Source organism: Saccopteryx bilineata, chromosome 2 (genome assembly GCF_036850765.1).
Source record: "Saccopteryx bilineata isolate mSacBil1 chromosome 2, mSacBil1_pri_phased_curated, whole genome shotgun sequence".
NCBI classification, from domain to species: domain Eukaryota; kingdom Metazoa; phylum Chordata; class Mammalia; order Chiroptera; family Emballonuridae; genus Saccopteryx; species Saccopteryx bilineata.
The window spans coordinates 333840475-333863574 of record NC_089491.1 but is presented as its reverse complement, the minus strand read 5'-3'; the positions used below and the strand labels follow the sequence as shown (position 1 = coordinate 333863574).

The following is a 23100-nucleotide window of genomic DNA, read 5'->3' as shown; positions in this document are numbered from 1 at the left end:
TCGGGGTCTTGAACCTGGGTCCTCAGCATCCCAGTCTGACACTCTATCCACTGCGCCACCACCTGGTCAGGCGTATTCTATTATTTTTTAAATGTTGGTCCCAACTCACAGGTTACCCCCTACAGTTTGAAAACACTTGTTTTAAATAGCATATAACATAAAGGTAAAAACAAATTAAAAAAATAAATTGCAAACATCATTTAAATTTAATGTATTGAACTATATTTTATGAAAAACGCACATCTGAATTTTGCCACAAATGTTGTCAAGGACTTCAGGAACCAATTAAACCAGGGGATCTGGCTGTGAGAGGTCTGCGGTAAATCATGTGGTTAGGTTAAGAATCTTTTTATTGCCTGACCGGGAGGGTGGCGCAGTGGACAGAGCACCCGACTGGGATGCGGAAGACCCAGGTTCGAGACCCGGAGGTTGCCAGCTTGAGCACGGGCTCATCTGGTTTGAGAAAAAAAAAAAAAAAAAAGGCTCACCAGCTTGAGCCCAAGGTTGCTGGCTCAAGCAAGGGGTTACTCGGTCTGCTGAAGGCCCGTGGTCAAGGCACATATGAGAAAGCAGTCAATGAACAACTAACATGTTGCAATGCGCAATGAAAAAACTAATGATTGATGCTTCTCATCTCTCTTCGTTCCTCTCTGTCTGTCCCTGTCTATCCCTCTCTCTGACTCTCTCTCTGTCTCTGTAAAAAAAAAAAAAAAAAAAAGCCTGACCAGGCGGTGGCGCAGTGGATAGAGCGTCAGACTGAGATGCGGAAGACCCAGGTTCGAGATCCCAAGGTCGCCAGCTTGAACGTGGGTTCATCTGGTTTGAGCAAAAATTCACCAGCTTGGACCCAAGGTCGCTGGCTCAAGCAAGGGGTTACTCGGTCTGCTGAAGGCCCATGGTCAAGGCACATATGAGAAAGCAATCAATGAACAACTAAGGTGTCACAATGTGCAATGAAAAACTAATGATTGATGCTTCTCATCTCTCCATTCCTGTCTGTCTGTCCCTGTCTATCCCTCACTCTGACTCTCTGTCTCTGTAAAAAAAAATAAAAAATAAAAAAAAATTATTCTTAAAAAAAAAAAAAAAAAAAGAATCTTTTTATTAAGTAAACAATTATTATCTAGCTTCCTTTTTTGGTTGGCAAGTTCATACCTAAAAGCCACAGGCAGAGGTAGGTCAATAGTGCCCCTATAAACAGTGATGTGGGTAGGAGGCTCTCTTGACTTTGCCAAGTAATTCTCTGTCAGTATTTCTTTAGAACACCTGGAGAGGAAAGAAAACCATCATCTCTCCTGAGGACTGTTTTCCACAGAAAGCAAAAGGAGGGAGGGAAGGAAAAGCAGATGGTCATCTGAGTCTAGCACCTGGTGGTGTAGTGATAGGGGGTATACCGACAGGTAGAGGCAGCTCTCCTGCTGCAGTGGAAGGTGGAGGAAAGCTAATCCCTCCAGCCAGGCAATGAGCCCAGCCAGAGAGGATCACTGCAGTTCATATCCAAGCATGGAAAGTGCAGCTGCAGACAATCAGGAGGTAAACTGCGGTGCAGGTGGAAAGCTCTGAGTCTCTGGACACTGAACTCACTGGCAAAGGTAAAGTGATAAGTAGGGACAAGGGCTCTGATGCCAGGAGGAGTCCTAATTCCCTCAAAGAACATGCAACATGCTCTGAAATTATTTCATTTATTAGTATATTGTCTGTCTCTCCACTCCCACTAGGATATTAGCTCCACAGGGAAAAGACATCTCGTTCATGGATTCATGGCTGTATCCCTAGCACCTAAAATACAGTAGTGCTGGGCATATAGAATGACTAACACCCCCCACAAAAAAAAACAACCTCACATTTGAGTAAGAACAATGTCTCTATGGGGGAAGGATGCAAAAGTTGCCCCAAGAGGCCAGACGGGTACTGAGGCAGGGGAAAGGTGATGTGGATGGAACCCTGCAGGAGGGCTGAGCTCTGCCTCCCAAAGGTGGGGGATTTCACCTCCTCCACTTCTCTCCTTTAAAAAATGGAGTGGATTCCTACTGTCTGTATCAAAATGGAAAGCACACATGAAATCCCTTTGGAAACTGTGAGATACTATTCAAACGGTAAACTGTGGACTGGGATGCCTAAGTCCTGGCCTCCCATACCAGCTCTGCCCCTTGATGGTGATGATGGTATACAGTACTAAGAGCTACTCTGAACTGACCCATTACATGCACTGTGCCTGCATTATATCAAACATTTTGCATCCAGTTATCTCACTGACTTTATGACAACCTTCCAGAGATAGTGTTAACCTCATTTTACAGAAGAAGAAACTGGGGCGCCTAAAGGTTTGGCAATTTGCCACAAGACATACAGAGAGTAAATGGTAGGGCTGGGATTCAAAACCTGGTCTGGCTACCCCAAAGCCTCGTGCTCCTGGCCACTAAGCCAGATATATGCTTCTGCGCAAGTAACTTCTGACTCCAGATGACCTCTACAGCCCCTTCCACACTTGACATTTTGTGGTCCCTTCTCTCTCCCGTTCCAGCTCAGATCCACCAGGCTAGTTGATGGAGACTGGCTGGAGGAGGGGAGTGGGGGAGGAGTGATGATAATCCAATCCTTTCATCCTCCTGGCTTAAGATTTCTTTTTTCTTTTTCGGAAGAGGAAGCGACCCAAGCATTCTTACTCCGCTGTGTGGGTTTGTATCCTGGGACAGCTTCATCCACTCACTCCTGTACTGCCCCCGCCTGAATCCCGTCTCATTAACCCTTCCAGGTAGTGTCCTGACGTCTGTGGAAGGCACTCCCTGAAGGCGCCAGCCAGCACTCCTGGGGGAGGGGAGCAGGGAGGGGAAGGGTGGAAGGCACGCCGCAGAGCTGGATCGGCTCGGGGAGCCTTCGGGTGGCAGGGCGGCTGCTCCCCACGCCCGCCCCTCTCCACTGCGGCGGAGCTCTGGACTCCCACCCCCCACGCCAGTCACCCCACCTCTCCGCGCCTGTGCGCTCCTGTGTAAATCGAAGATAAGAATTTCCACTTCAAGGGACTGCAGCAATCAGTAAGATAAATATTTGAGAAATACCTGGTCTGCTCGAGATCGCGCTGCATCTCCTGGAGCGGGGGCCGGGGGGCGAGAAAGCCCTCGACCTGCCCGCAGCAGAACACGGGTGGAGAGGGACCAGCGGCCGCAGAGCGCAGACTGCGACGGACCCCGCAAGCGCCCGCTCTAAGGGGCGACTCTGGGCGCGCAGGGCGGGAGAGGGGGCCCGGCCGGATCACCTCGGGCGCCGCTTCCCGCCCGTGCACGCCTCCCGGCGCCAACAGAAGCTCTCTGGGACCCTCACCTCCGACTCCCGCCGCTGGCTTCTGAACGCTTCTCGGCCCTTAGGCGACGCTTGCTTCCCTTTGCCGCCGCCGTTGCCGTTGCCATTGCCATTGCCATTGGCGCGCGGGCTCCCCGCTGCCGCTGCCACCGGGTCCTCCATGCAGCTCGGGTCAGCGACTCCCCTCAGCTGCTCTGCGCTCTCTGCCCGAGGCAACCCCGCCGCCGCGCGCCGCCGGCCCGGCCCCGCCCCCTCCGCAGCTATTGGGTACGGTCCCGTCCGTAGCCCCGCCCCGCCCCGCGATTGGCTTTTCGACCGCTTGGAGCGGGACTTGGAGGAGGTGGGGGCTCATTCAAGGGATTTTTTTCCCCTTGTCTTTTCTCTTTTTCTCAGTCCTGCGGTGTCGCTGCTAGCGGTAGGCTTCTGAGCTGGCTCCCAGCTCTACCTCCTGAGTTCTGGGCCTTGAGCTCAAGCGGGTTACCTATCCTTTTGCTTCTCACTCGGTGCCACTCAACACTCACCGAAATAGCGACCTTTTCAGGAAGTCTCCGCCTCCTGCTCTACTGCGGTCTCCGTTTCCCCATTACCACAGACCTTTGCCCCCAAATCCCGGCTCCTGCACACGTCCCAGATTCTGCTTCCGTCTTGGGGAAGGGAGGGCACCGCACCGCTGGGTGGCCCGGAACACCGCAGGAAACGAGGGACTCGCCCTCTCTGGAAGCTGACATTTCTAAAGAGAAGTCTTCCCGCGCGGAGTGAGAATTTAGCTGGGAGACAAGGGATTAAGGAGTGAGGTGGGGCGTTTTCACTTCACTGACATCGCTGGTACCTCTCAGGGCTGCTACTGGTCATCTGCCTTTCTCAGCTGAAGTGGGGCACCTTCCTCATGTTGTGCCCTAGGGAGTTAAAATGAATGGAGAGCAAGCGCCCCGCCCCTGAGGCAAACGAGGCTGCGTGGTTTGCCCACTTTGGAATAGATCTAAAAAGCAGGAAAAGTTTAGGCAGTCTAGATTGGTAATAGTAGCTCCAAATCAGCAGCCTGAGGGGAATAGGTGGGACCAAATGTGTGAGACTGTTGAACTGCCCCTTTCCAGGTACATCACACTTCTCTCACAGGTTGTTTTCATGAATCCAGTATTACTGACTAGGAAATCTGGACTCAGATTCATTACTTCTTGTCGTTGTCAAGGTACCGTATTCTGTCTCGTTTCAGAGTCTGTGAACGTGCTGTTCCCTCTCCCTGGAGGAAACTCTGATCTGTCGTGCTAACTTTTGTTCTTCCTTAAAGATCTATTTAGTCATCACCTCCTCCTCCAGAAAGCCCTCCTTTTGACCTTCTGCAACCCACTCAGATGGTGTTGATGTCAAGCCAAGTCAGCTTGGTTCCAAATCCTTATTATATTTTTCACTGTATCCCAAAGGAAGGGGCCTAAAGGAGTTACTCCCCTTCTTACATCTTAGGGACAACTCTGTCCCTTTTGTAACCCTGTCTTTCCCTCACACTTTTCCTTTGCTAGTTCATAGGGGACAGATCAAGGCAGAGTTTGAGAGGGCAAGCACTCCTTGCAGCTTTCTGAGTTCCTTTCTCTCTCTGGTCCCCAGCATCCCCTTACTGTACCCTCCCACCATCTTCCCTTTCCTCTGTCATCCCCACCTCTCACTCTCCGCCCACAGCCACTATATAAGCTGGAGAGTAGGGCCAAGTTTTGTTCATTTTTGTATACCTCATTTATGTATGTTTAACACAGGATTTCTGTACTACTGAGTGAAAAATTAATTGTTGTGGGGGCTGTCCCATGCATTGTAGGATGTTTAGCACAATCCCTGGCCTCTCCTCCCTAGATACCAATAGTATCCTCCCCCTGGTGTGACAACCAAAAATGTCTCCAGATACTGTAAAATGTCCCCGGAGGGGCAAAATCTTCTGGGGTTGAGACCCACTGGTTTAACAGAATTGAATTAATATGAATTTCCAAGCAAGTCCCTGGCTCAAGGCCTAACCTATTTGATTTTGAAATTCTTTTCAGGGTATAATTTGTTAAATTCTTGAGGACTCCTACTCTGCTTTATAATTCACAGCCTACGCCTCGCTCATCACTGCTTCACTGTGGTAAACCTGCCACAGCACAGCGCATTAGGGTTTCCTAATAAAAGAATTAATTCTTCTACCTTCCCTCTTTCCTATACCTCTCCTCCTAAGCAGTCAGAGCTCTAGGATTGACAGGCCCAGAACTTCATGTTCTCTTTTGTGAGCCTAGTCAATCAGCAGAATCCCCAACAGTGGTGGCAGACAGGAGTGGCCACTTTTGAGGCCTGCTCCTCTACAGCTTATCCCTAGGGCAAAAGGACCAGAGTGATCTTCAGTTGGAAGTAGGACTGAGGGTCAGCTCTCTGGTCCTCTCTGGTCCCTAAGTACAACTTTTTGCTGAGTGTAGAGCTACCTGGCTTCACTTTCGGAGAAGGGATTTGGTATTATGGAGATTGCAAAGAAGCAACATGAGGAGAAACTTTAATCCATTATCTTTTCCACAACCAGTGGAATGGAAGACAGTAAGGATCAGGCGTCTATCTGATCAGTATAGGTCCAGATTTTCAGAGCTTGTCATAAAGAGAATACTATATGGAAACAATTCCTGGAAGAAGTAGCAAGAAATCAGATTAGGCCCTGGCTGGTTAGCCAAGTTGGTTAGAGCAGTGTCTGGAAATAAAGTTGTGGGTTTGATCCTGGGTCAGGGCACACACACGAAACAACCAATGAAAGCACACTAAGTGGAACAAATGAATGCTTCCCTCTCTCCCTTCCTCTCTCTGTCTCTCTAGAATAAAAAGAAAAAATGAAAAAAGAAACCAGATTAACTGAAAACTTTGAAACTATAGGCCATGGAATTGGCACATATTCAATTTCTTTTAGTTTGTCAACAAAGAAGTAACAACTATCAATGTCACTGACCACAGAAGTGCCCATAAATGTATGTGGGAGCTAATTAGGGACTGGTCTACAAGTTTTTCTATCTTGCAGAGATAGCTCCTGTGCTGAGTTATTTTTAAACCTACATTACTTTTCCTTGTCCCAAAATTCAGGCTTCCTGAGGCTGCTGGCTGAGGGCTGGAGGTATAAATAGGTATCACAAGGATCGAACCTACCTACCCCTTTCCCTATATAAGCACTCATTTTAATCCATGGAGGTCAGATATGTGATTAAACAGGTAACACCTGACTGAAAAGTTTAAAAATAAGATGCAGGAAGCCTTAAAATATTTAGTTTTTGAGCAGCCAGGATAAAGTAGTAGAAAAAGAATAACACACCCCCCTCTCTCCGTCAAAGGTACAAGTCAGTGTAATGAGAAAGCACCTTGCATTCAGAATGTAGAACTAGTTTAGGTTACCAGCTAAAGACGCTGGCTATCAGAAAGCTGCTCAAAAATGGCTACTCTACTAATAGTTGAGGAAGAACTGGCAGTTGGACTCATCCTCTGGTTACTTATTTAGTCAGCCAGACCTAACTTAGAGACAAATCTCTGCCAGATTAATTTCTTTCTTCCCTTTGGTTGGATGTTGTCAGGTCCTAGATGTTCAAGTCCTTTGGTCCCAAACCATGGGCTGCTAGCTTCTGTGCTCTCCAGCTAAGGGTAGCAACAGGGGGTTTGGGGAAACAAGGAGGCTTTAGTTTCTTTGCCTTAAGCCTACACTTCTCAACTCCCCAGGGTGGTGGTTCTGAAAAAGCAGGAAATTTATACATGTAACGGAGGTTACATGGGGATGTGTGTGTGGTAATTAGTGGAATGACCCACTGTGGCATCAGGGACTCAAGGCTAAGGCCACTCAACAAGCCTATTGGAACTGCTTTAGTTTTTTGTTTTTGTTTTTTAATCTTTTTTTTCTCATGACTTTTTTTTTTTTTTTTTACAGAGGCAGAGATAGACAGGAACAGACAGACAGGAACGGAGAGAGATGAGAAGCATCAATCATCAGTTTCTCGTTGCGCGTTGCGACTTCTTGTTCATTGATTGCTTTCTCACATGTGCCTTGACCGTGGGCCTTCAGCAGACCGAGTAACCCCCTGCTGGAGCCAGCGACCTTGGGTCCAAGCTGGTGAGCTCTTTGCTCAAGCCAGATGAGCCCATGCTCAAGCTGGCGACCTCGGGGTCTCGAACCTGGGTCCTTCCGCATCCCAGTCCAATGCTCTATCCACTGCGCCACCACCTGGTCAGGCTGCTTTAGTTTTTCACCTCTGCCCTACAGCAGGCTCTAGCCTGTTGCCCAGAAACCTCTCTCATCTTTTTTTCTTTCTTTTTTTTTTTTTTTTTACAGAGACAGAGAGAGAGTCAGAGAGAGGGATAGACCAGGACACACAGACAGGAACCGAGGGAGATGAGAAGCATCAATCATCAGTTTTTCATTGTGACACCTTAGCTGTTCATTGATTGCTTTCTCATGTGTGCCTTGACTGCGCGCCTTCAGCAGACTGAGTAACCAACCCCTTGCTCAAGCCAGCAACCTTGGGTCCAAGCTGGTGAGCTTTTGCTCAAACCAGATGAGCCTGTGCTCAAGCTGGCGACCTCAAGTTCTCGAACCTGGGTCTTCTGCATCCCAGTCTGATACTCTATCCACTGCGCCACTTCCTGGTCAGGCCTCTCTCATCTCTGAATTCATAGTTCACAGAAGCAAGAAATACTCTCAAGATAGGAATTCATTTTAAGAATATTTTATTTATCTTTTGAGATTACATGTTCATTATTGCTGATCTAATACAATCACTTAGACGTAAAGATTTCCAAGAGCCTCTCAGAAATGGTGATCTTTAGAGGTTTTATTTCCTTTAAGTAGATGACAATGAGAACTAGATGATTATTTTTATATATATGTATGTATATATAGTTTAGAACTTGTCCACATATAATTTGCTGGTGTTGCCTATTTTCTTTCCATAATTTTCCTTTATTAAAAAAAGCTTAATGCAACAATGTATTCTGATTCCTTTTTTTAAAAAACTGTGACAAAGTTAATTTTGAGAAAACCATAGGAGCAACGATTTCAGATCTGTTCAGAGAAAAGCCAAGCAGCAAAAAAGCTCTGCAGGAGTATATGAGCATGGGAGCTGTGCTCATTTGGGAGGACAGGAAGAGGATGTAGGAGGGCAGAGGGAAGGTAGACCAGATACCTTTTTTTTTTTTAAATGAGAAAAAGAAAACATTTCCATTAAGAAGGCAAAAAAGACCTTGAAAACTAGCACAAATTCATCATAGGGGAAAATGGTTAAGTATCCCCACAAGCCACACACAGAGACAGTCTTCTTTCCCATGCTCCCAGACACCTAGGCTGCATTGAAGGTGAGAGCTTGAGGGAAGAAGACACATTTGCTCTGATTCTAAGGGTACCAAATTCTAAGACTAAGGTAGAAACCAAATTCTCAGGAGGCCCTCCTTCTTAACAGTTGATGACATAGGATCCCTGGAGAGAAAGGAGAAGTCATCTGAAACTCAGAGGCAAAGAGCTCACTATGGGCAGTAACACAGGCAACCTAACCTAGAAGCCCTGTGTGGCTTCCTTTTCATTTGGAATGGATCTCTTCACTGTTGCAAGGCAGAGCACACTCTCTTAGAATCAGCACATATGTAGTAAACTCCATAGAGAGCCAGGCTGTGCTGAGAAACAGCAGGCTATGATTTTTGGCCTAAGAACGTAACAGGCTAGAGTTCAGATACCTGCCTAATGGGATTTTCTCTGAATACAAGATAGAGTAGGAAGATCTGAATCTTTTGCAAAAGGGATCTAATAATTAATACAAAAATCAGAACTGGGTAGGCAATGAAAATGTTAAATGGCCTAGTGGAATTTTCAGCATTTATGAATTTCATGAAAGACTATAGCCATATATGCGGCCTTTTTCTAGTGCCTGCTAAGACATATGGCCTCTGAGGAACCAGATCTACAGGCTGAGCCTACATAGTATATATTTAATGAGGCAGATAGCCTCATTTATCTAAGGTCCACCTTCCGACCTCCAAAAGGAAAATAACTTCCAAACTAGCTCCAAGGGTGTATGTGAAGGCCTGGGTAAGACAGAGAAAGTAGAGGTTGGGGAGGAGAATTAGAATTGGAAGGGTACAGTGATCCTGGGTAGTCAGGTGTTTACTTGAGTCACCTTGGTCTTGAGACTTTGAGGCAGACCAGGATGGGGGGGGGGGGAGAGAACAAACAAACCTGAGAGTTATTAGGGTTGGTGGGGGAAAACAGACTCATGTTATTCAAAATTTGTAAGGCCATTCCAGATTTTAACTCTTAGAACCAATGGTCCAACGGAACCCTCAGACCAACAGGTCAGTCTCCAAGAGGAATCTCTTAGGTGGGACATAACATTTCAGGCTGCTTACATAACTAATTGTCTGTAAAGTTGGAGTTACTCAAGAAACTGCCTCAGAAATACAGACTCCTCAGATGGAAAAGGCCAGAACATGAAAAGTTATCCCAACAGAGACAAATACCAAACTGCAAAGACATGAGATTTCAATTTCATCAATAGCTGATGTCTGATGAAGTTCAACCTAGTCAAATCAGCTTGGACACAGTTTACAGTGTCATCCTGTACAGCTTAGCCAGTTAAGCTGCAAAGTGCTTTCCAGGAAACAAATCAATATGTTCTGTTTCTTTAGGACAGTGGTTCTCAAAATGTGCACCAGGATGCACTGGTGCACCCTAGATTTCCAGGTGCACCCTATGGTATTCCAGAGAAATATGTGCCTGTTGGGGACCAAAAAACCAACAGTGTGTTTGGAGTTTAGATTTTTGGGGGACAGAGGTGTGGGGAATTTGCTGTAAGCTGACAGTATGCCCAACCCCCCACCTCACTTGCCTGATTAGGTTGCAAAAGGCTGTTAAGCTGTGGTGCTGGATTGTTTACACTACCCCCCATGTTCCCTAGAAAGACTGGAGGCAAGTTTCTTCTATCCTTTGTTTGGTGTAAAGTTAAGATGATATGTATGGTGGGGGTTTTCTGCACTTAACACAATTAAGAGTAAAAAGAGGGGAATTCTTCAATGTATTGATGAGGAAATGAGAGTTTGCCTTTCAAATATATGCCCAAACATTGAAGAAATTGCTAGGACACATCAAGCTCGTGTTTCTCATAAACACAAGAATGAAAAAACTTAACACATTTGTGCTGAGACCTGCTGAATTTACTAAATCTTACTAAGAATGTATCTATATATATAAAAAGATAACTTTTTTGTAATTTTTTATTTTTTAACCCCTCTTTTTTACGAACTCTAAAAAGCACAACTCAAAAAATGTAACATAAAAATGTTTTTTAATGTCAGAATAAATTTAATTTTGTTGTATTTATTTTGTTTAATTACCATAAAAGCATGCTTGGACTTTATATTTTTTCTTTAATATTTGACTTAATTATTATAACATATTTCTCAGAAATTTGTATATAGTGCACCTACAATTATTTGTAGGATTTTAAATGCACCCCGACTTCAAAAAGTTTGAGAACCACTGCTTTAGGGTGTCAAACTGTGGGCCTGAAAGACCAGTACCATTTCCAAAGCCCTATGACCCAAAATCCCTTGGAAAGTATACCCTTCCCTGATCAGTTTCAAAAGTACTTTTAGGGAATAAGAGGAAGTTCCAGGAAGCAATGTTTCACAACAAGCCCTTCTTTTCTGGGACAGTGTCAATTTGAAGAAAGCTTCTTGGGAAACTATCCAGTTAAATGACAAGGAAGTAAAGCTATGGGTCCCAGTAGGGCTGCCCCCCCTCCCACTTCCTGAGCAGAGGTTAGTTGGGTTAGAAAGACAGCAAAACAAATGTCTGACAAATACCAGTGCTGCTGAGAAAATAAGGGAGCTATCTATGTTTCTCCTGGAACCAGAAAGTGTTAAAATGGTCATAAATATTTCAAGAGAAGAAAGGAGTCCTGGGTAAAGAAGACTCCCAATAAGCATAGGCACAGCTGAGTTCTTGGGGTAGCTTGCCAAAGCCATAACATTCCTTCCTTCCAACCATTTTATAAAGAAGGCAGTGACAGTGATGGTCAAGGCTGGGAACCCAAGCCATGTTAATTCAGTGGCTTCCAAAGGGCCGTACCTAGAAACAGACTAAAGTTGAGAAAGGCAGCTATTGAGAATTTATTCCAGAAAACCCCAGGAAACAAGGAGTCTGAAATCCCTGGACTAACTCCTGAGCCTGAACAAGAAGAAACGACCACTGCTCAGGCTTCTGTCCATGGGAATAATGCGATGATGCACTGGGAATGGTCACCCCATTTCTTCCTTCCTTGGCCTGTCCTCTGCGGCTCTCCAGCCCTCGGGGCAGCAACCACTCTGGGCCACGGCAGCAGGCACAGGATTCTAGATTTTAATAAATAAATAACCTAACATCTAGGGTGAGCACAGCGGGCAGCTGATTGGAAAAGCAGCTTGCTGGGTTCTTTCCTGTACAGGAGTGGAGAAAAGGCTTGGAGTTCTATTCCTTAAACTTCTTCTGGCTTGAGTTACAGGAACTTAATACCTGGAGGGGAGAGAAAGACGAGACTGTGATATGATCGGTTGTGGGGATGCTAGGACGTGAAGAGCCTGCCCAGAGGTCTAACCGGGAGGCAGGGACTTTTCTGGAGCGTATGGTGAGGGGAGATAATTGTGGTGCTCTTTCACATCAGTAGAAAAGGCCAGCATTTCTCCATAAAGAGGCAGAAATGATATCAAGAAAATGAAATGAAGAAAGGCAAATTCAGGAAAGGGAACACTAATGTCTGGAGAAAGCCTCAGAGTCATTTGGGGGTGGCAGTGAGGGAAGGTGGGGTTATTTTCCTGTGTCCATGTAAATGTGGTGATGATGCTAGGACCAATTCCAGTGCAGGAAGCTTTCCACAACCCAGGCTGCCCGGTTTTCTGGGGACCCAAGGCACCTGTAGTAATTAGGCTTGAAGGGCCCATTCTTGTTGAGTCCCAGATACTTGGCCTGTTCATCTGTCAGCTCTGTCAGGTGGGCATCAAAGGTGGGCAGGTGGAGGCTGGCCACATACTCATCTGGAACAGACCACAGAAGCCCTGGTGTAAGTATTCATGCCTCTTGTCTGCTTGTTCTCTCCAGATCAGGCCTTAGAAAGTTGAAAGACTTCTAATTCTTGGAGTGGAATGAAAAATGCTCAACTTAGGCTCACTGGCCCTTAGTTCTGAGGAGTGAGTGCTTGAACTTTGAGCCCATACCCTTTTTTTTTTAATTTATTCATTTTTTTTTTTAGAGAAGAGAGGGAGACAGAGAGAGAAAGAGGAGAGACACAGAGAGAGAAGGGGGGGAGGAGCTGGAAGCATCAACTCCCATATGTGCCTTGACCAGGCAAGCCCAGGGTTTCAAACCGGCGGCCTCAGCATTTCCAGGTCAATGCTTTATCCACTGCGCCACCACAGGTCAGGCGAGCCCATACCCTTTTCAAAGCTATAACCTTTTTTCCTTACAAGCTGCTTCAGCCTTGAGCCTTTCCTTCTCCTTAGAAAGGTCAGGGAGAAATGAAAGAATAGGCTTTAGGTCTAAAAGAAAGAAGGGACAATGAAGGGAATAAAAAATGGGAATCTCCAACTTGAGTTCTGCCTTGAACTCTATACCATGAGTCAATCAGAAAAGCTAACATCTGGTAAATCTGAAAGGAATGACTAAAAATGATACTACACTGTCTGCCTTGCTTTCAGTACATTTAGTTCTCTTTTGTGTTTGTTTACATTTTCTTACCTGAATACATATTACTCAGAATTTTATGTCATTTCCTATGTGTTTGGCCTCCCTAACTTCATGACATATTCATTCAGAATGTGGGCTGCTCTGTTTCTTTCATATCCCTCCAAAGTATATAGTCAAAGGCAAATGTGTCAACTTCTAACAGCTGCTCTGCATCTGGTGCTAAAGCAAAACGAAAACGAAAGCTGATTTATTCCCTGATCTTTGCCTTGGGAGCTAATAAACACACTGTATCAGGGAGGGCAGGTGTTCCAGGCAGGTTCTTTAAAAATTTAAGACAGTTTAATGTTTCTCTTATACAAAACACCCACATAACTCAACTCGTTATAGAAGCTATTCAGAATCTTTCCTTTGGTCTGAAACAATGGAGTAAGAGTTAGAAGGTGTAGTATGAAAGTCTTCTCAGTCTAAGAAAAGTTTGGTAGGGGCTATCTAGAACTGGAATAAGCCACATGCCACAAGGTAGGAGATGACTTCTCTCTTGGGGAAAATCTCTCTCCTTTGAAGTTCTCACATACCAGATACTTTACGCAAGAAAGTCCTTAAAATTCACAGGTAGGTAGACTAAATCACAGCAAAGTGCCATGACTTCATTGGGGCCATTTTCCTTGTGGAAAATGTGATAAGTGAATGGGGGATGGAATCTAGGAATCCTAGCTCCTACTTTGCAAAATAAACATATATATATATTTTTTTTATTTTTTTTTTCTTTCTATCCTTAAGAAACACAATGCCCCCAAACTTCATTTGGCTTATGACTCTAAACTACTCTGGTAAGGATGGGGATGGAAGAGCACACACTTACCCATTTTCTTGGGCAACAGGTAGACATCCTGCTTATAGCGACCCTCAGGAGCATTGTAAAGCTCTATCAAGGCAAGAGCCTAGAAAAGCAGAGAGATGCATGCTAACATAACAGTCACAGCAATCCACCCCATATTAAGTGAAACCCAGATGGTCTTATGACCCTCGCCAGCCCACTGCTTTCCCACGAAGGCCTGACCTGAGTAGTGGCGGTAATTGAGAGCACGAACGTAGGCACTGTGGAGCAGCTCAGGTTCAGCAGACGGCCCTAGAGAACAAGGGTAAAACACCAACTGGTTAGGACAAAGTCTCCGGCCTTTGAGAAGTAAGGGAAGAGCATGCCTGCCAGTTTCCAAATACTTCCCAACTAACATTGCTGGACAAAAAGCAGTTGTTCAAGAAATATAAATTAATTGATCGACATTTAAGTGAAACCACAAAAAGTTCTGGAAAATTTGATGATGGTGATATAAGTACTCTGGGATTTTGTAAAAAGGAATAGAGATGGTCACATGATACTGAGGCTTAGGCTGAGGAACAGTACATTTGTCTGAGTTTCTTACTTTCTACAGCAGAAAATCCTGCTTCCACGGGTATTGACATTCCTTTGAAAGACTGTCCTCAACAATGATCTAGTCCAGTGGTAGTCAACCTGGTCCCTACCGCCTACTAGTGGGCGTTCCAGCTTTCATGGTGGGCGGTAGCAGAGTAACCAAAGTATAAATAAAAAGATAGATTTAACTATAGTAAGTTGTTTTATAAATATTTATTCTGTCAAACTTAGCGAAAATCTGACATAAAGTACTCGGTAAGTAATTATTATTATATGCTTTAACTTGCTGTAACTCTGCTTTATAAATTTTATAAAGTAAAGTTACTTCCCTACTTTATAAATCACCATTACTGTGGAACCGGTGGGCGGTTAGAAAATTTTACTACTAACAGAGATACAAAAGTGGGTGGAAGGTATAAAAAGGTTGACTACCTCTAATCTAGTCAAATCCAGGGGCCACCTCTCCAGGTTGAGAGGAAATATTTTTTTGGATTTAGGAAGCTGTGATGATTTTTGTGCTTTTGCCTCAGTTTGGTTCCCCTAAGTTAAAGGGCAGCCTTGTATTCTGAGTGGATGATTCAGAGACAAGAAGAGCTAGCTAGAGTCTGCCCCCAATGCCATCCTTTCCTGCTTTATTCCCTAAGAAACTTGACAACCCTTTTTTGCTCAACCATACAAACCAAAAACAACTGGTGCTTGCTTCTGTCACCAAAATTACTAGAAGGGACCTTCCAGGGCAACTAGAAATAAGTCAGTGGGCTGACATCAAAGTAATTAGTGAATATTTCACAATCTGTCCCTCCCTTCCCCATATAATTCCTTTTTCGTGAAGAAATAATTCAGTCCCCTTGCAGATGCTGTAAAGCAGGGGTAGTCAACCTTTTTACACCTACCGCCCACTTCTGTATCTGTTAGTAGTAAAATTTTCTAACCATCCACTGGTTCCACAGTAATGGTGATTTATAAAGTAGGGAAGTAACTTTATAAAATTTATAAAGCAGAGTGACAGCAAGTTAAAGCATATAATAATAATTACTTACCAAGTACTTTATGTCAGATTTTCGCTAAGTTTGGCAGAATAAATCTTTATAAAACAAATTACTACAGTTAAATCTATCTTTTTATTTATACTTTGGTTGCTCTGCTACCGCCCACCATGAAAGCTGGAATGCCCACTAGTAGGCGGTAGGGACCAGGTTGACTACCACTGCTGTAAAGTATTTGAAAAGGAGCTAAGGTGAGGGAAGGTAAAGAGGACAGGAAGGACACTCAAACATGAAGTTAAGGGCCCCTAAATGAAGACTGTATATATTTTACATTTTCAAAGTCATTTTTTTTAATTAAAAAAAGACTGACAATCAAAACTCAAGAAAAGTATTATTTTCCTTGTTATTTTGTTATCTTTTCTTAAACAAGAGAAAGTGTCAAGGTAAGAACAAGGAGCATTGTTGTAGCTGTCACAAATCTAGTACTGGGGACCAGAAGCTTTCAAGAAAGGAAAAGTGGCCAAACATTGACATAAAAAGCCACATGGAGTGAAAGTTAAGACTAAGTCTGGAACAAGTCAGAAGAGGGAATCATCAATCATACAACCAGCATACACCTGAGTACATACTACATGTCTGGCTCAATTCAGGGGAACAGACACTCGAAAACAGGGAATCTATCAGCAAAGACATGCCCTACCCGAAGCTTGCCTAAGACAGTCTTAGATACAGTCGGGAATAACTACTTTGTGCTTACTGACTAAATCATCCCACAAGCGACATTATCTCTTTATAAGCATCACTCAGAGTGGCATTAGTTCCATCCATTAATTTCTCTCACGGTAATAGTCATTATCTGATTCAGCCTATAGAGTGACACAGAGAGACAAGATAATTGGTGAAATGTGGGAAACCAAAATAGTTTAATTGCCAAATAACAATGAAAAAACCTTTCAGTTAGATGTAAAATCCAGCGGTAAAGCAGTTAAGCTTGTGCTTAAAAGGAGTTGAAAAGTATAATAGAACATGAGGGAGGAGATGTGAGCCATGCAGCTGCTGCTGTCGGGGCTGAATCTGTCCAGCACTTACTTCTGCCAGCAACACTATCCTCTTGCCATCGGGCCATATCACATGGTCAACTTGGGACCTCACTCGCTCCCAGGTGAGTTCTGGTGTCCGCAGACTTGCCTGGAACACAGATAGCAAGCACATTATCAGCCAGCCAGGTCCCATGCTGTGGACGAAACGATGTTGAAGGGACGATTTCAAATAGCAAGTTGAAAGAAGCAACCAACATGCCAGATGGAGAATACCTGTCCTGGGTTGGTTAGGGCTGTTCCATTTCAGAAAATTTAATCTTAGGCCCAGCCAGGGAGGGATTACTCAGGACGTAATTCTACAACATACACTGTGCACCCACTCTCTGCTGAGCACAGTAAAAGGTGCTACAGAAAATACAAAAGAAACCAAAGACATGGTTTCTGCCTTCAAAAAGCTCGTATTTTGGTTGGGGACACAAAACAATACATATGTGTGTGGGGGGGAAGCCTTTAAAATACTTACAAAGCAACATGCAAGCAAGTGCAAATTAACACAGTGCAAACTGAATAGTAAGTGCCGAAGAGATACACAAAAAAGGAAGGTCAGAGCTGAGTGAGATTAGTCAGAGAAGGCTGAATGTCCTAAACATTGCATGCTGAGGCCCCAGTTCTGCCTTCATGTCCCAGTGTCCCAGTTTCCACCTTCTTAATGATGGTGGTTCACCCTAAAGTTACAGAAGCTTTGTGACCTAAGTGCAAATGTGAATTAGCCTTTAGAGAAATGCTTAATTTTGAGTTAGGCTCCCAATGGCTCACCCTCCTTCCATTTCTGTATATTGTGTATTCCGAGAATAAGAGAAGAAATATTAAATTTATTAACAGCAGCAATCAAATAACAGTCACAGGGTTTAGAATGAAGACAACAACTTCCTTCTTCCAATAGGCAATGCCTAAAATAGAAAGGGAGTCCATATTCTAAGACAGCCTATTAGTTCAAGGTAGTAAAATTGAGAAGTTCTGCCAAATAGTAGTTTTCAGACAAATAAAGAGGAACATGCCAGTTATACAATAATCATTTACTGAGTACATATTATTATATTCTAGGCACTGTAGTTAAGGACACTATTATAGATAAGACTCTGGATTCCACTAGACTAGGAGCTATTAATGGACAGGGACTGTACCTTCTTTTCATTATCAGCCTGGTGGGAAAGACAGACATATAATATTTCAGTATATGCAGGACTGTATTAATAGTCTGGTCCATTTATTAGGTAAATAGGAAATAAAAAATTTCTTGAGATGTCAAGTTTCATAAATTGGTTCAACCTTTCTAGAGGGCAATTTGGCAGTAGTTAACAAAATTTTATATGTACCTAATCTTTGAACAATCAACTTCACTTTTAAGGCTCTATCCTATAGAAACACTCAAGTTTAGAAATATAAGTGCCCAAGAATGTTCATCTAGTGTTATTTGTATTAGCAAAAATATTAATCAATAAGAAAATGGCTAAGTAAATCAGGATAATTCCATCTGATGAAATACAATGCAATTGTTTTTTTTTAATTTATTTTATTTTATTTTTTTTATTTATTCATTTTAGAGAGGAGGGAAGGAGAGAGAGAGAGAGAGAGAGAGAGAGAGAGAGAGAGAGAAAGGGGGGAGGAGCAGAAAGAATTAACTCCCATATATGCCTTGACCAGACAAGTGCAGGGGTTTGAACCGGCAACCTCAGTGTTCCCAGGTCAATGCTTTATCCACTGCGCCACCAGAGGTCAGGCTACTATGCAATTGTTTTAAAAAAGAAGTCCATCTGTATGTGTTAATATGAGAACCATTCATTATTGTTAAGTAAAAAAATTACGTTGCAGAACAATATACTATAATCTCAATTATGTACACATTTTACTTTTTAAAACATTTATATTGTTGAAAATTTAAACTAAGCAAGTATTACTTTAAAATCAGAATTTTAAAAAGAAATTTTATAAATAAACACTATAAACAGAATTAAAAGAAATTTAAGCAAACAGGTAATTTGGAGAAGTTAAGGATATACAAAGGTAAATCCCTTAGCCTTAGAAATAATCACCAAAGGAGGCAATAAGCACATAGAGCCAAGAAATACTCCTTGGTGACCCTGGTATTTATTTATTGAGATGATAGTACTTTAAATATTTCAAGGTTTTTTTGTTTGTTTGTTTTTTACAGAGACAGAGAGAGAGTCAGAGAGAGAGAGAGACAGATAGGGACAGACAGGAACAAAGAGAGATGAGAAGCATCAATCATCAGTTTTTTGTTGAGACACCTTAGTTGTTCATTGATTGCTTTCTCATATGTGCCTTGATCGTGGGCTTTCAGCAGACCGAGTAACCCTTTGCTCAAGCCAGTGATCTTGGGTCCAAGCTGGTGAGCTTTGCTCAAACCGGATGAGCCCGCACTCAAGCTGGCGACCTCGGGGTCTTGAACCTGGGTCCTCTGCATCCAGTCCGACACTCTATCCACTGTGCCACTGCCTGGTCAGGCAAATATTTCAAGTTCTTAGTGTCTCACTTCTAATCTTCCAGAAGACGAGTGACATGGTGACTGGGAGTAAAGAGCCCATGATTCATAAGAGTCTCCTGTCTTAGAAAGTACTCCCTTAGAAAAGAGATAGGGTGGGAAAAAGGAAAGGACTCTTCCTATGAACATCGTAAAATGATCAATGCTTAGTAGAGGCAGTTTACTAGAACACTGGAATGGCTATGTTGCAAACAAAGGACCCAAGAGTTGAAGAGCTGTCCAGGCAGCTCCAATAAACTATTTAGATCTATCTAGCAGTCGCTCTCCTTAGAGGAAGGGTTTTCTATGGCTCTAGCATGGCTTTATAAGAATTTCTCTTAAGACATCCAATTGTCTTTACTGTGGATTTACAATCACTAAACAATCTGCCAGGAGCAAGTTCCCTAGTGCCAACTACCTTCCCGAACTAGCTGTACAACCCACTGTAAATCGGCCACATGTATGCACAAATTGGTTGATGTGATCTTGAAAGTGTAAGTTTTTTTCCGGAACAACTGTGGTGCTAGTTCTGCAAAGTACAGTCAATAGCAAGTCTCAAGTTGTAATGCTAACAGAAACTTCTAAAGCACGTGTACAAAATAGTTGAACCACTTCAATTGTGAAGCTTATAATCATACAGGCCTTCTATGTGATGCCTGTGGGTAAGCAGGCCTGCTTTCAAGGGAGGAAATGTGCGAAAGACATGGCCACAAGGCAGCCAGAGCACAGTTCCTATCACAGGCTCCCTGAGTATTCACAGCATTAATATTTCTCACCAAAAAAAAAAAAAAAGGAGTTTTTGAAACGACCGACTCTTGATGAGCTATTCCTTCCTAAGAATGTAGCAGTCAACAACTCAAGTTTAGGTAAAACTATAAATATCTTTAAAGTAGATCCTTGACCTGGAACACTGAGGTTGCTGGTTCAAAACCCTGGGCTTGCCTGGTCAAGGCACATATGGGAGTTGATGCTTCCTGCTGCTCCTCCCTATCTCTCTCTCTCTCCTCTCTAAAATGAATAAATAAATAATTTTTTTTAAAAACCTTAAAATTTTGCATCTTAAAAATATCTGGATAAAAACTTAGCAACTCATTGTCCTTTGCAGTTTCACTGAGTTGACTTATAGTGATTCTCCATTCTCTTTCTCACACTCTGCACCCAATTTATTTAGCAAATCCCACTGGTCTTACCTTCACAATATATCACTTCTTATCACCCGCATTGCTTACTCATCTGATCCAAGCTACCACTTTCTACCGCTGTTGATACTGGAAGAGCCTCCTACTATCCCTATCACCACTGAAATTCCAGACATGTTTTCTTTACCCAACAACCAGAGTAATCTTTAATTCTTTAAAATTATTTTTTACTTTTCAATTACAGTTGAGATACAATGTATTAGTTTCAGGTGTACAACCCAGTGATTAGACATTATATAACTTATTAAGTGGTTATCCTGATAAATCTCTACCAATCTGACACCATACACAGCTATTACAATATTACTGACTCTAGTCACTATGCTGTACTGTACATCCCTATAACTATTCTGTAACTACCAATTTGTACTTCTTTTTTTTTTTTTTTTTTTTTTTTAGAGAGGAGAGGGAGAGAGAGAGGAGAGACAGAGAGAGAGAAGGAGGGGGAGGAGCTGGAAGCATCAACTCCCATATGTGCCTTGACCAGGCAAGCCCAGGGTTTCGAACCGGCGACCTCAGCATTTCCAGGTCGACGCTTTATCCACTGCGCCACCACAGGTCAGGCCCAATTTGTACTTCTTAATCCTTCCTTTCTCACCCATCCCCCAACCTCCTCCCATCTGGCAATCATCAAAATGTTCTCTGTATCTGAGTCTGTTTCTGTTATGCTTGTTTATTTTAGAATCAGTTGTTGATAGACATATATTTATTATCATTTTAGTATTCATATTATTTATCTTTTTTTTCTTCTTTTTCTTTAACATTGCAAGGCCTTGGCCAGTTGGCTCAGTGGATAGAGTGTTAGCCTGGTATATGATGTCCCAGATTTGATTACCAGTCAGGGCACACAAGAGAGGCGATCATCTGCTTCTCCCCCCACCACTTCTCTCTCTCTTTCCATCCCATAGCTAGTTGCTTGACTGGATTGAGTGTGGCCTCGGATGCTGAGGATAGCTCAGTTGGTCTGAGCATATCAGCCTCAGGTGCTAAATATAGCTCAGTTGATTCAAGCATCAACCCCAGACAGAGGTTGCTGGGTAAATCCTAGTGGAAGTGCATGTGGGAGTCTATCTCACAAACCCTCCTCTCACTTTAAAAACAACAACAACAAAAAACATGTAATACCGGTTTGTGGTGATAAACTCCTTTAGTTTTTTCTTGTCTGGGAAGCTCTTCATCTGTCCTTTGATTCCAAATAATAGCTTTGTTGGGTAGAGTAATCTTAGTTGTATGTTGGCCCTTACTTTTAATCACTTTGAATATTTCTTGTCATTCTCTCTGGCCTGCAAAGTTTCTGCTGAGAAATCAGCTGACAGTCCTATGGGAGCTCCCTTGTAGGTAACTAACTGCTTTTCTCTTGCTGCTTTTAAGATTCTCTCTGTCTTTTAACTTTGGCATCTTAATTGTGATGTGTCTTGGTGTGGGCCTGTTTGGGTTCATCTTGTTTGGGACTCTCTGAATGTCCTGGACTTGAATGTCTACTACCTCCATCAGGGAAATTTTCCATCTTTATTTTTCACATAGGTTTTAAATTCCTTATTCTCTGTCTTCTCCTTCAGGTATACCCATCATACAAATGTTGATATGTTTGAAGTTGTCCCAGAGGCTCCTTATATGATATTGTCCTCATTTCTTTAAAATTATTTTTTCTTTTTCCTGTTCTGATTGTTTCCTGCTTCCTTATCTTCCAAATCTCTAATTTGATCCTCTGCTTCATCTATTCTACTGTTGATTACCTTGTAATGTCTTCTTCATTTCTGACTGATATCTTGTTTTCTAGTTCCATTTTTATGTTTCTTCTCTCTTTGTCAAAGTTCTAAGTTCATCTACTCTTCTCCTAACTTCACTGAGCATCCTTATAACCAATGTTTTGAATTTTGCATCTAATAGATCGCTTATCTCCATTTTGTTTAGTTTTCTGGAGTTTTGTTCTGTTCTTTCGTTTGGGACGTTTCTTTGTCTCCTCATTTTGGCTGCCTTCCTATATTTCTATGTATTAGGTAGAGCTGCTGTGTCTCCCAGGATTGGCAGAGTGGCCTCATATAATAGGTGTCCTGTAGGGTCCAGTGGTATAGCCTCCCTGCTCACTGGAACTGGGCACTCCAGTTGTGCCCTCGTATGGGCTGTATACACTCTCCTGTTATACTTGAGCCTTGATTGTGTTGGCATGTCAATGGGAGGGATTTACCCCCAGGTCAATAGGCTACAAGATCTAGCTGGAACCAACGTGGAGAATTAGCTGTGCCAGGGCCCATCCCATGGAGTAGGACTTATTTCAGGTGGGCTCTCATACCCACTAACTCTACCCGTTCAGTGTGTTGCTTGTGCAGTTGGGTGGTGCATCCAGGTGGTCTGAAGCTGTTCACCAGAAGTGCTGGCTCCCAAGGTCAGCTGTCACCTGTGTTCTGCCTGGAGCTATACTGGCCTCATTATTGATCCTCAAACAGACTAGGCACCCTCCTGCCTCAGGACACTTGCTCTGACTGTTCTCTTTCCTTGAAATGCTCTTCATTTAAAAAAAAAACCCTGACTAATTCCTTCAAGTCTGCTCAAACCTCACCTTCTCAATGAGGCTTATACCTGAATCCTCTAGTTCACCTTCCCAGGCTCTACTTCTTCTCTTTTCCTTGGTGCTTTTGCCTTCTAACATACTATACATTTTACTTGTTATGTTTATTTATTTTTTTCTTCTCTAAAATGTAATCTCTGTGAGGGCAGGAATGTTTGCTTATTTATTCACTGATAACAAGGTCTTAGACAGCACCTGGCATAGAGCGATCACAATCAATGTTTGTGATTGAAGGTAAAGAGTCTTCTGGCCTGCCTGACCAGGCGGTGGCGCAGTGGATAGAGCATCGGACTGGGATGCTGAGGACCCAGGTTCGAGACCCCGAGGTCACCAGCTTGAGCGCGGGCTCATCTGGTTTGAGCAAA

The 23100-nt window shown here is 43.3% G+C and overlaps 2 protein-coding genes across 8 annotated transcripts in view; both read right to left on the bottom strand.

The window, feature by feature from the left end:
* STRIP2 (striatin interacting protein 2) overlaps positions 1-3528 on the bottom strand; it is a 45235-nt gene extending 41707 nt beyond the window's left edge. For both annotated transcript variants that reach the window (XM_066262288.1, XM_066262289.1), the window contains exon 1: positions 3322-3528. In XM_066262288.1, the coding sequence (XP_066118385.1) occupies positions 3322-3462 (141 nt within the window). In that variant the 5' untranslated portion in view covers positions 3463-3528. The remainder of the gene's footprint in view (positions 1-3321) is intronic.
* Positions 3529-7990: 4462 nt separating this feature from the next.
* Positions 7991-23100, bottom strand: part of AHCYL2 (adenosylhomocysteinase like 2) — a 161751-nt gene continuing 146641 nt past the window's right edge. For all 6 annotated transcript variants that reach the window (XM_066262282.1, XM_066262283.1, XM_066262285.1 and 3 more), the window contains exons 13-17: positions 16475-16573; positions 14046-14114; positions 13848-13926; positions 12216-12336; positions 7991-11818 (exon numbers count right to left, since the gene is read on the bottom strand). In XM_066262282.1, coding sequence (XP_066118379.1) covers positions 11812-11818; positions 12216-12336; positions 13848-13926; positions 14046-14114; positions 16475-16573 — 375 coding nt within the window. In that variant the 3' untranslated portion in view covers positions 7991-11811. The remainder of the gene's footprint in view (positions 11819-12215; positions 12337-13847; positions 13927-14045; positions 14115-16474; positions 16574-23100) is intronic.